The 12,585-nt window shown below is 49.6% G+C and overlaps 1 protein-coding gene across 2 annotated transcripts in view; it reads left to right on the plus strand.

The window, feature by feature from the left end:
- PARP2 (poly(ADP-ribose) polymerase 2) overlaps positions 1-12,585 on the plus strand; it is a 169,918-nt gene that overhangs the window by 22,100 nt on the left and 135,233 nt on the right. For both annotated transcript variants that reach the window (XM_075319918.1, XM_075319919.1), the window contains exon 2: positions 1,324-1,516. In XM_075319918.1, coding sequence (XP_075176033.1) covers positions 1,324-1,516 — 193 coding nt within the window. The remainder of the gene's footprint in view (positions 1-1,323; positions 1,517-12,585) is intronic.

The following is a 12,585-nucleotide window of genomic DNA, read 5'->3' on the forward strand; positions in this document are numbered from 1 at the left end:
ATGGCTCCACAGAGCCCTGGTCTCGACACAATCAAGTCCGTGTGGGATTACATAGAGACAGAAGGATGTGTGCAGCATAAGCCCACTGAAGATCTGTAGTTGGGTCTCCAAGATGTTTGGAACAATCTCCCTGCTGGGTTCCTTGTAAAACTTGGTACAAGTCTACCTAGAGGAATTGACACTGTTTAAAAGGCATGGTGTGGTCGCACCCAATGGTCAATTAATTTAATTTCTCTTTTGTTCATTCACTTTGCTTGTTAGTTTATTTTTATCAATTACTAACACTTTTAAAGCATTCTGAGGCTATGTGCCCACGGGGACAGTGTCTTGCGGATATGTCCGCTGGACATTCCGCAGGAGCTCCCAGGAAACCGCACCCCAACTTCTGTCTGTTTCATGCTGCAGAATGTCCTGCGGATATGGTGCGGGTTCTGCATTGAGGATAGAGTACCATGGCTTCGGCACTGCATCCTCAATGCAGAACAAGTGCTGCAGTGATTGGGAGTTCATACTCACCTCCATCACGCAGCACCTCGCTTTCCGGCGCACGGGTCACTGTCAGTGGCTGCGGGAGAAGGTGGGCGGGCCTGAACTAGCTCCGGTGGTCACATGACCGGAGCTCGTGCAGGCCCCGCCTACCTCTTCCTTCCTATACCTGGATGGCTGGATCCACCGCCCTCCTGTACACCGGATGGAGAAAGTGACTCCGGTGAGGCAGGTAAGTATATGGGACCCTGCGGAGAAATCCGCAGGAATAATTGACATGATGCTGATTTTTCCGCAGGGAAATCCGCATTATTTCCGCTGCTGAAAAATCCGCAGCGTGGGCACAGCAGTTCCCAAATGCCATAGAAATGGCTGGGGAGTAGCTGTGCTGCAGATTTTTGAAAAATCAGCGGAATCTCCGCGAAAAATCCGCGGCAAATTCAGCGCATTTTCTGCAGCGTGGGCACATATCCTGACCATGTATATTTTTTTCACTTGCCCTAAAAGTTTTGCACAGTATATTAGATGCAAGAAATAATCTGCTCTGATTTCCAGGCGTGCTGGAGTTTTCAATATCTGAAATATTGTGGATTTTTTTTCTAGAAATGTAAAGGTATAATCGCACTGCGTATCTGATAAGGGTTTGGCATAGGCTGCTCTAACATGCATGAAGAAACCAAGCAGCTAATTGCTTTCAGTGGGTATATTCGCCCATGCTGCGGTTTTTAGGCTGGTCTCTTTTGTTTTCTGTAACTGAGTCGGCTCTGGTGAGAATTCAGGGTTTTTGGAATCTCTCAATTTTATTTGAACTTTTATTTTTTTTTTTCTGTCCCATAGGATCTCAGAAAAGGAAAGCTGAGATAGGTCTTGAGATCATAGTAAAAACTGAGGACGAAAGTGACCCACTTGTAGACTCTGACAAGGATGCGGAATCATCAGAGCTGGAGACTCGCTGGGAATGGCTCAGTAATGGAGATTTGTGGATGGTTTATGCAGATGACTTCAACAACCGAATTAACCAAGCATTCAGGTGAGAAGCTGTAATCATGCAGTGTATACATGTGAGCCAAAAAAGGAAGCCTGGGGGGGCTGCCACATACTGTGCGCTTTGCAGCCCCTACAGACCAGGAACCTGTTTCTTCCAAGGAATCAAATGCAATTATACAAACTGTAGTCAGATTTGGGACGATTCGTTAATTCCCATGGATACATTTAGGAAAGCCGGTGTCCGTGTACACTTTTGTGTTACTTTTATTCAGTCTGCATACACAGGTTTTCCTATACATACTGTGTAACGTGGAAAGCTTGCATGTGTTGGACAGATGGATGTCAGGAAGTAAAGGTATCCGATATACTCCTCACATGAGCGCTAGTCAAGATGTCGGCCAATTCCAAAAATGTTTCTATTGCTCTGTACTGGTGCATGAGGACATAACTCCGGGGCTGCTGGGGCATTGTCTGCTTACTGCCACGAGGACTCGCTGACAGCACCCTGCTATCTATTTAATTATTTATTTAGCTTTTCCCAGATAACACCCAGACCATTAAAGAAGTTGTCCAGTTACCAATACTGATTTTTTTTTTTTTTTTTCTCTCATAAATCTTGCTAATATAGACCTCTCCACACATCTATTATGTTATTTCAGCAATATTACCTTTTATCGAGCTCCAACAGCACATCCTCTTTTCTGGATCCAGGTCTGAGGGGGTTAATCTCTTTCCTGACTTCCTGGGTTCAGTTCTTATAGTCCTACAGCCGCAAAGAATTATGGGTTTTGTAACTAAGGCCGGGGCCACACTGGGCACTAGTGCAATGCTCGCATGACACTCGGCTCGCGCTGGCAGCACAGCAGGAGCCGAGTGTCAAGCAAGTGTCCCTGCGTCTGAGGTCCAATCGTGCGAGCGGACCTCAGCTGCGGGGGCGGGCTAGCACTAAGGACAGGCAGGCCAGCGCTGCGGAGGGGCGGGCTAGCATGGAGGAGGGGAGGGAGGGATTTATCTACCTCTCTTTCTTAGCCGGCTATTTCCATTCTCGCTCTGCACTCGCGGTACACCGGTGTACTGCGAGTGCAGTGCGATTTTTCGCTCACTCCATTCACTTGAATAGGTTTGAGAGAAAAGAGTCTCGCATTACAATTGTAGCATGCTGCGATTGTTTTTCTCGGTCCGATTGGGGCTGAGAAAATAATAGCTCATGTGCGCTGACACACAGGCTAGAAGTGGTCAGAGTGGAATGCACTGATTTTCTCGTTGTGTGGCTTAGGCCTAACACACCCACTCAGCTCTCCACCCAAAGACTCCTCCCTGCCTCTTCCCTGTGGAAGCAGTGAGAGCAATCACAATAGAGACAGCAGACGCTCCCAGCTCTGCACAACCAGGGGAAGAAAGTGGTTATCTTCTGCTTGTTCTCATATAGTTCATAGTGTGTGTGTGTGTGTGTGTGTGTGTGTGTGTACAGAAATTATGATTAGGTTGCTTTCACATATCAGTTTTTTGGCATTAGGCACAATCCGGTGTAAAAACTGATGCAAGGATCAGGCGAAAAAACGGATCAATTGCATCAGTTTTTTCCTTCCGTTTTTGGATAGATCCGTTGTGCTACTGAGCATGCTCCGTAGACCAAAACTGAATCAGTCGCTGTAATGCGTTGTATGCCGCATTACGACAGAACCGGCGCCCATAGGCTTTCATTGTACATGACGCCGGATCCATCGTGGTCCGTTTTTTTTTTTTTTTTTTTGTGCCGCTGCCAAAAAAAGTTGCATGCTGCGTCCTTTCCAGCAGCTGGACACAGAAACTTTGCCAGATCCGTGCACGACGGATGCAACGCAAGGGCATCAGTTACAATCCGGCACTATTACAATTCAATGAGGAAAAAAACGTATCGGGCATTATCAGTTTTTCGCCGGATTGTGCCTGATGGCAAAAAACTGTATGAAAGCAGCCTTAGCCGGCGCAGCATGTGAAAAAAAATTAAATAATTGGGGGGGGAAAAAATGACGGGGTCATGAGATTGCTTTTTCCCCTCTTGCCTAGTCTGTGTGTTGTCCGTATCATTCGTGTGGTATGCATTTTGCAGGCCACTTTCACATCAGCGTTTTTTTTGCCTGTAGGCAAAAAAACACAAACCGCATATGACTGGATCCTGTGGATTAAATGTGCAATGCATGCAACCGCAATTTGTTATTTTACCGGATCCTTCTGCTGCGGGACACAGAATGTATCGGCCGGCACTGGAGTCAGCTGAGTCCTGATCTCACAGCCCGCACACTCTGCGATGGATACAGGTTAACAGCAGTCACTGGCTGCTGCCGATCACGTGTGACAGTGTGCGGCCTGTGTGTTCAGGAGTTCAGCTGAGTTCGGATCAGCTGACTCCAGTGTCTGCCCATTACTCCTTTGCAGCGTGTGGGGGCTGTGAAGTCAGCTGAGTTTGTCCAGCACTGGAGTCAGCTGATCTGAACTCAGCTGAACTCCTGACCTCATAGCCACCATAACAAGTAATCAGATCAGCTGACTCCAGTGTCGGCTGATTACTTGTTCTGTGTCCCGCTGCATCCATCACAGTATATGCGGGCTGGAGTTCAGCTGAGTTCAGATCAGCTGACTCCAGTGCCGGACTGAACTCTGCTAACCTCACAGCCCACACACGCTGCAATGGATGCAGGGGGACACCGAACAAGTAATCGGCCGACACTGTCGTCATCTGATTACTTGTTCTGCTGCATTTTCTATTGCTAAGGGTAACCCAAGCGGCTACTGGCTGCTAACCCCCACTGCTTGGTGTTACTTTCACTGGCAATGGAAAATCCATGGAAGCCCCTTTTTTAGGTTTTTTTTTTTTTTCTTTTTTTTTTGCCCAAAAACTAAAAGGAAAAAAAAAATGATGATTTGTACTTCACCTTTTTTTTTTTTTTTTTTGCATGCTAGCCAGGTACAGCAGGCAGGTACGGCTGCCTCCAACCCCCAGCTGCCTATTTGTACCCGTCAGGGAATCAAAAATATATAGGGAGGCTTTTTTTTTTTTTTTCTATTTATTTAATAATTTAAAAAAAAAAAAAAGACATTTTTGTGTCCAGCCATTCAGTGTGAGTGGCGCTGGCAAAACCCTGATGGAACGTAAAGTCTGAGAGCCTGGAACTTGACGTGACGTCAGAGGATACCAGCGGCTACAGCACCAGGGGGTCATGTGACCGGCACTGAGCGTGCAGGATATCGCCGCTCAGAGCCAGAACTGCAACTAGAAGGCAATGAAGAAAACACGTAAAATAGTAAGTTGCACTCCTATAGAAAATAGAACAATGGGTGAACCACCCCTTTAATATGTAAGGGGATATGCAGATATGAGTCGTCGTTCCCTCCCCCCCCCCCCCATACCAGCTTATCAGAGGAAAGCTTGCAGCATGCTGTTGCAGCACAGATTTAATGCCATTCACTCAATCAAGTCTATAGGCGTGTGGAAATCAATTGCACTGCACGTTGATGTCATCAGAGTGCAGTCTGATTTCTGTGGACTCGCAGAATGGATAAGCTGCAGAAGTTTCTTTGTCGCTCCATTGGGAGACCCAGACAATTAGGTGTATAGGCTATGCCTCCGGAGGCCGCACAAAGTATTGCACTTAAAAGTGTTAAGCCCCTCCCCTTCTGCCTATACACCCCCCGTGCTCCCACGGGCTCCTCAGTTTTTTGCTTTGTGCGAAGGAGGTCAGACACGCACGCACAGCTCCACAGATTGGTCAGCAGCAGCTGCTGACCATGTCGGATGGAAGAAAAGTGGGCCCATATAGAGCCCCCAGCATGCTCCCTTCTCACCCCACTCTTGTCGGTGGTGTTGTAAGGTTGAGGTATCCATTGCGGGTACGGAGGCTGGAGCCCACATGCTGTTTTCCTTCCCCATCCCCCTCAGGGCTCTGGGTGAAGTGGGATCCTATCGGTCTCCAGGCACTGAGACCGTGCTTCATCCACAACTCCTGTGGAGCCTGCTGGATAGGAGCCGGGTATCGTTCAGGGACATGGCCCTGCTACTTGGAGGTACTCTGTATCCCTGTGGGGACAGCGCAGCTGGGTGTGCTAGTGCACCGGGGACCACGGCGCTGACCGGGTTAATATGTGCCATTACACACTCAGCGTTGCTGAGTGTGTTTATGTATAGGGACTGCCGCACTGACCGCCGCGGCCATGGAAACACTGCGGCGCGGCTGGGACTTGTAGTGCGCCGGGGACTTTCACGCCGGCCGCACTTTTACGGCGGCCGCGTTTATTACTAGAGTCCCCGGCTTTTTGCGGCCTAGTTTCCTTTCCTCCCGCCCACAGCCCTGACAGGCAGGGGAAGGGCGGGACGCTGCACAGAACGAGCAGCACTGAGGGCTGGAGCATGCTTTGCATACTCCACCCCCCTCACTGTGCACAGTGCGGGCACCAGTTCCCGCTCTTTCTGGGTCACGCCCACGGCTCCCTCCTCTCCTCAGGATGCCGGCAGCCATTCCTGTCAGCTCCTCGGACGCTGCAGAGGGGGACAAAGTCTGGGAGACCCAGGCAGGGACTCTGGTGGCCTCACAACCGCTTTAGACGGGTGGTAAGCAGCACCTGTGGGCTAGCCCCATTGTGCAGTAGTGTAACATTATATGTTTATGGTATATATGTTTTACACTGTATGGTGCACAGTTGATTTCTGGCTATATACCCTATTGTGTTACTCAGGGAAGATAATAGCATGGCGCCCACGAAAGGCAGGGGTGCCAAAACACAGGCTTATTATGTTGCCTGCGCCGCATGTACGACCCCGCTACCGGCAGGTTCCACTGACCCTCATTGTGTGCACTGTTCGGCCCCTGTGGCACTTACTCAGCCGGAGCCTCTGCTAAGAGGGGCCCAGGGGGAGCCACCTGCTAACACTGTTCAGGTGACGGGGACGGAGTTTGCAAAACTCTCTGAGACTATGGCTAAGATACTAGAAGCCTTGCAGTCCAGGCCGGTATCTCAGCACAAGGACTCTGTTGAATCTTTTGTTCCCTGGCCCACCTCAGCTGGACCAACAATGTCCTCCCGGGGTATCTCATGGATCCCAGGCTGAGGGTTCTGACACAGACCCCAGCCCCAGACCGACTAAGCGAGCTCGCTTAGATTTTCCCTCGACATCATCATATTGTGCAGGGTCTCAGAGGGGGGAATCTCTGGTTGATGATGCGGAGACAGCTGATCAGGATTCTGATCCTGAGGCCGCTCTCAATCTTGATACTCCGGACGGGGGCGCCATAGTGAACGACCTTATTGCGTCCATCAATCGTATGTTGGATATTTCTCCTTCAGCTCCTCCGGTGGAGGAGTCAGCTTCTCAGCAGGAGAAATTCCGTTTCAGGTTTCCCAAGCGTACACCGAGTATGTTTCTGGACCACTCTGATTTCAGAGAGGCAGTCCAGAATCACCATGCTTGTCCAGATAAGCGTTTTTCTTAGCGCCTTAAGGATACACGTTATCCTTTTCCCCCTGACGTGGTCAAAAGTTGGGCTCAGTGTCCCAAAGTGGATCCTCCAATCTCCAGACTGGCAGCTAGATCCATACTTGCAGTGGAAGATGGGGCTTCACTCAAAGATGCCACCGACAGGCAGATGGAACTCTGGTTGAAATCCATCTATGAAGCTATCGGCGCTTCTGTTGCCCCAGCGTTCGCAGCCGTATGGGCGCTACAAGCTATCTCAGCAGGTCAAGCGCAAATTGACGCAGCCACACGCACGTCCGCGCCACAGGTGGCGTCCATAACCACTCAGACGTCGGCATTGCGTCTTGCGCTATTAATGCTGTCCTGGACTCTGCGAGCTGTACGGCGGTTGCAGCCGCCAATTCGGTGGTACTCCGCAGGGCCTTGTGGCTACGGGAATGGAAGGCAGATTCTGTTTCCAAAAAGCGCTTAACCAGTTTGCCAATTTCTGGCGACCGATTGTTTGGCGAGCGTTTGGATGAAATCATCAAACAATCCAAGGGAAAGGATACATCCTTACCCCAGCCCAAACCGAACATACCCCAACAGAGGAAGGGGCAGTCGAGGTTTCGGTCCTTTCGGGGCGCGGGCAGGTCCCAGTTCTCCTCGTCCAAAAGGCCTCAGAAAGATCAAAGGAACTCTGACGCATGGCGGTCTAAGTCACGTCCTAAAAAGGCCACCGGAGGTGCCGCTACCAAAGCGGCTTCCTCATGACTTTCGGCCTCCTCACTCCGCATCTTCGGTCGGTGGCAGGCTCTCCCGCTTTTGCGACGCCTGGCTGCCACGGGTAAAAGACCGTTGGGTGAGAGACATTCTGTCTCACGGTTACAAGATAGAGTTCACCTCTCGTCCCCCGACTCGATTCTTCAGGTCATCCCCGCCTCCCGAGCGAGCCGAGGCTCTTCTGCAGGCGCTGGGCACTCTGAAGGCAGAAGGAGTGGTGGTCCCTGTTCCTCTTCAGCAACAGGGCCATGGTTTTTACTCCAACTTGTTTGGGGTCCCAAAGAAGGACGGGTCTTTCCGTCCTGTCCTGGACCTGAAACTTCTCAACAAACATGTAAAGACCAGGCGGTTCCGGATGGAATCCCTCCGCTCCGTCATTGCCTCAATGTCCCAAGGAGATTTCCTTGCATCGATCGATATCAAAGATGCTTATCTCCACGTACCGATTGCTCCAGAGCACCAGCGCTTCTTGCGCTTCGCCATAGAAAACGAACACCTGCAGTTCGTGGCACTGCCGTTCGGCCTGGCAACAGCCCCACGGGTTTTCACCAAGGTTATGGCTACTGTAGTAGCGGTCCTCCACTCTCAGGGTCACTCGGTGATCCCTTACTTGGACGATCTCCTGATCAAGGCACCCTCTCAAGAGGCATGCCAACACAGCCTCGACGCTACCCTGGAGACTCTCCAGAGTTTCGGGTGGATCATCAATTTTCCAAAGTCAAATCTGAAACCGGCCCAATTGCTCACATACCTTGGCATGGAGTTTCATACCCTCTCAGCGATAGTGAAGCTTCCGCTGATCAAGCAGCGGTCACTACAGACAGGGGTACAATCTCTCCTTCAAGGCCAGTCACACCCCTTGAGGCGCCTCATGCACTTCCTGGGGAAGATGGTGGCAGCAATGGAGGCAGTTCCTTTCGCGCAGTTTCACCTGCGTCCTCTTCAATGGGACATCCTACGCAAATGGGACAGGAAGCCGACGTCCCTCGACAGGAACGTCTCCCTCTCTCAGGCGACCAAAGCTTCCCTTCGGTGGTGGCTTCTTCCCACTTCATTATCGAAGGGGAAATCCTTCCTACCCCCATCCTGGGAGGTGGTCACGACGGACGCGAGTCTGTCAGGGTGGGGAGCGGTTTTTCTCCACCACAGGGCTCAGGGTACGTGGACCCAGCAAGAGTCCTCGCTTCAGATCAATGTTCTGGAAATACGGGCAGTGTATCTTGCCCTGAAAGCGTTCCAGCAGTGGCTGGAAGGCAAGCAGATCAGAATTCAGTCGGACAATTCCACAGCGGTGGCATACATCAACCACCAAGGCGGCACACGCAGTCGGCAAGCCTTCCAGGAAGTCCGGCGGATTTTGATGTGGGTGGAAGCCACGGCCTCCACCATCTCTGCAGTTCACATTCCAGGCGTGGAAAACTGGGAAGCAGATTATCTCAGTCGCCAGGGCATGGACGCAGGGGAATGGTCCCTTCACCCGGACGTGTTTCAGGAGATCTGTTGCCGCTGGGGGGTGCCGGACGTCGACCTCATGGCGTCCCGGCACAACAACAAGGTACCGACGTTCATGGCACGGTCTCAAGATCCCAGAGCTCTGGCGGCAGACGCCTTAGTTCAGGATTGGTCGCAGTTTCAGCTCCCTTATGTGTTTCCTCCGCTGGCACTGTTGCCCAGAGTGTTACGCAAGATCAGGGCCGACTGCCGCCGCGTCATCCTCGTCGCTCTAGACTGGCCGAGGCGGTCGTGGTACCCGGATCTGTGGCATCTCACGGTCGGCCAACCGTGGGCACTACCAGACCGACCAGACTTGCTATCTCAAGGGCCGTTTTTCCATCTGAATTCTGCGGCCCTCAACCTGACTGTGTGGCCATTGAGTCCTGGATCCTAGCGTCTTCAGGGTTATCTCATGAGGTCATTGCCACTATGAGACAGGCTAGGAAACCAACGTCCGCCAAGATCTACCACAGGACGTGGAAAATTTTCCTGTCGTGGTGCTCTGCTCAGGGTTTTTCTCCCTGGCCTTTTGCCTTGCCCACTTTTCTGTCCTTCCTTCAATCTGGACTGGAAAAGGGTTTGTCGCTCTGCTCCCTTAAGGGACAAGTCTCAGCGCTCTCTGTGTTTTTCCAGAAGCGCCTAGCCAGACTTCCACAGGTACGCACGTTCCTGCAGGGGGTTTGTCACATCGTTCCTCCTTACAAGCGGCCGTTAGAACCCTGGGATCTGAACAGGGTGCTGCTGGTTCTTCAGAAACCACCATTCGAGCCAATGAGAGATATTTCTCTCTCATGCCTTTCGCAGAAAGTGGTTTTTCTAGTAGCAGTCACTTCACTTCGGAGAGTGTCTGAGCTAGCAGCGCTGTCATGCAAAGCCCCTTTCCTGGTTTTTCACCAGGACAAGGTGGTTCTGCGTCCGGTTCCGGAATTTCTCCCTAAGGTGGTATCCCCCTTTCATCTCAATCAGGATATCTCCTTACCTTCTTTTTGTCCTCATCCAGTTCACCAATGTGAAAAGGATTTGCACTTGTTAGATCTGGTGAGAGCACTCAGACTCTACATTTCTCGTACGGCGCCCCTGCGCCGCTCGGATGCACTCTTTGTTCTTGTCGCTGGCCAGCGTAAAGGGTCACAGGCTTCCAAATCAACCTTGGCTCGGTGGATCAAGGAGCCAATTCTCGAAGCCTACCGTTCGGCTGGGCTTCCGGTTCCCTCAGGGCTGAAGGCCCATTCTACCAGAGCCGTGGGCGCGTCCTGGGCTTTGAGGCACCAGGCTACGGCTCAGCAGGTGTGTCAGGCGGCTACCTGGTCGAGTCTGCACACTTTCACGAAACACTATCAGGTGCATACCTATGCTTCGGCGGATGCCAGCCTAGGTAGACGAGTCCTTCAGGCGGCGGTTGCCCACCTGTAGGAAGAGGCCGTTTTACGGCTCTCTTACGAGGTATTATTTTACCCACCCAGGGACTGCTTTTGGACGTCCCAATTGTCTGGGTCTCCCAATGGAGCGACAAAGAAGAAGGGAATTTTGTTTACTTACCGTAAATTCCTTTTCTTCTAGCTCCAATTGGGAGACCCAGCGCCCGCCCCTGTTTTTTTGTGTACACATGTTGTTCATGTTGAATGGTTTCAGTTCTCCGATATTCCTTCGGATTGAAGTTACTTTAAACCAGTTTATAATTCTTTTTCCTCCTTCTTGCTTTTGCACCAAAACTGAGGAGCCCGTGGGAGCACGGGGGGTGTATAGGCAGAAGGGGAGGGGCTTAACACTTTTAAGTGTAATACTTTGTGCGGCCTCCGGAGGCATAGCCTATACACCCAATTGTCTGGGTCTCCCAATTGGAGCTAGAAGAAAAGGAATTTACGGTAAGTAAACAAAATTCCCTTCTTTGTTCTCCATCCTCTCCTCACAATGTCTGTTTTTTCACATCCCAGAAAATGGAATCGCACTAGGCAGACACTCTGATCAAACTGTGACCAGAGTTTTATTGGTGTCATTAACATAATCGACTCTATTGTCTGGGATGAGGGAATCTACGGCCATGTCATCCTAGCCTAATGCAGCTATATGCATTACTCCAGTCCGTATGGACTTAAATTGGTGATCGCATCATGCTTCCTGTAAAGACTTAGTTCTTGAGCTCAGAGGCTGAGCTGTCAGAATACACAGTCCATATAAACAAAACCAAAATCTGAAACTGGACCTTTTTTTTTTTTTTTCTTCTTCTTCTTCTTCTTCTTTTTTCTCCCCCATCCACTTGTGGACAAATGATGCAAAAAGCTAAAAACTTCAGCATCCAGATATTAAGATTTATTTTTTTAAATCAGATTGTATAAATTACATAGTTATGTACTTGCATGAGTACATATAGATACATAGGTTGAAAAAAGACCTAGGTCCATCCAGTTCAACCTTCCTCTACCAGTTCTACATTTTGTCACGAAATCCTTCATAACCGACAGTTGTGTATTGAGGAAATCATCCAGCCCTTTTTTGAAAGCTGTTATAGTATCTGCCATTACTACCTCTTGTGGTAGGGCATTCCACAGTTTGACTGCTCTTACTGTAGAGAACCCTTTCCTATTTAGCTGTCTGAATTGCTTTTCTTCCACCCGCAGTGAGTGCTCCCTGGTCCTTAGTATTGTCTTTGGAAGAAATAAGTCATGTGCCAGTCCTTTGTATTGACCACACATGTATTTATACATATAAATGAGATCTCCTCTGAGATCTTCTTTTTTTCTAAGCTAAACCAACTTTTTCAACCTGTCATCATATGGGAGGCCTTCCATTCCTTGTAGTAGTCTAGTTAGCCACCTTTGAACTGATTCTAACTTCTGAATGTCCTTTTTAAAATGTGGAGCCCAAAACTGGATCCCATATTCTAGATGTGGCCTTACAAGTGATTTATAGAGGGGTAACAATACGTTGGGATCACGGGATCTAATCTCTTTTTATACACCCTAGAATCTTTTTTGCTTTTGCAGCTGCTGCTTGACATTGAGTGCTGCAGCTCAGCTTATTTGTAATGAGAATACCCAAGTCCTTCTCCTGTTCTGTAGTCCCGAGTTTACTTCCATTTAACGTATATGCACTTATAGGATTACTCTGTCCTAGGTGCATTACTTTACATTTATCAACATTAAATCTCATTTGCCAAGTATCTGCCCATTCTGACATCTTATCAGATCTTTTTGTAATATTGTACTATCAAGGTCAGTTTTTAATATCCTACATAGTTTGGTGTCATCAGAAAAGACTGACACTGTACTATCAATCCCATCCACAAGGTCCTTAATAAAGAGATTAAAAAGAATCGGTCCTAGCACAGATCCCTACGGCACCCCACTGCTGACTATAGCCCATTTAAAGAATTTACCATTTATGACTACTTTGTTTCCTATCTT

Source organism: Anomaloglossus baeobatrachus, chromosome 1 (genome assembly GCF_048569485.1).
Source record: "Anomaloglossus baeobatrachus isolate aAnoBae1 chromosome 1, aAnoBae1.hap1, whole genome shotgun sequence".
In the NCBI taxonomy this organism is placed as follows: Eukaryota; Metazoa; Chordata; class Amphibia; order Anura; family Aromobatidae; genus Anomaloglossus; species Anomaloglossus baeobatrachus.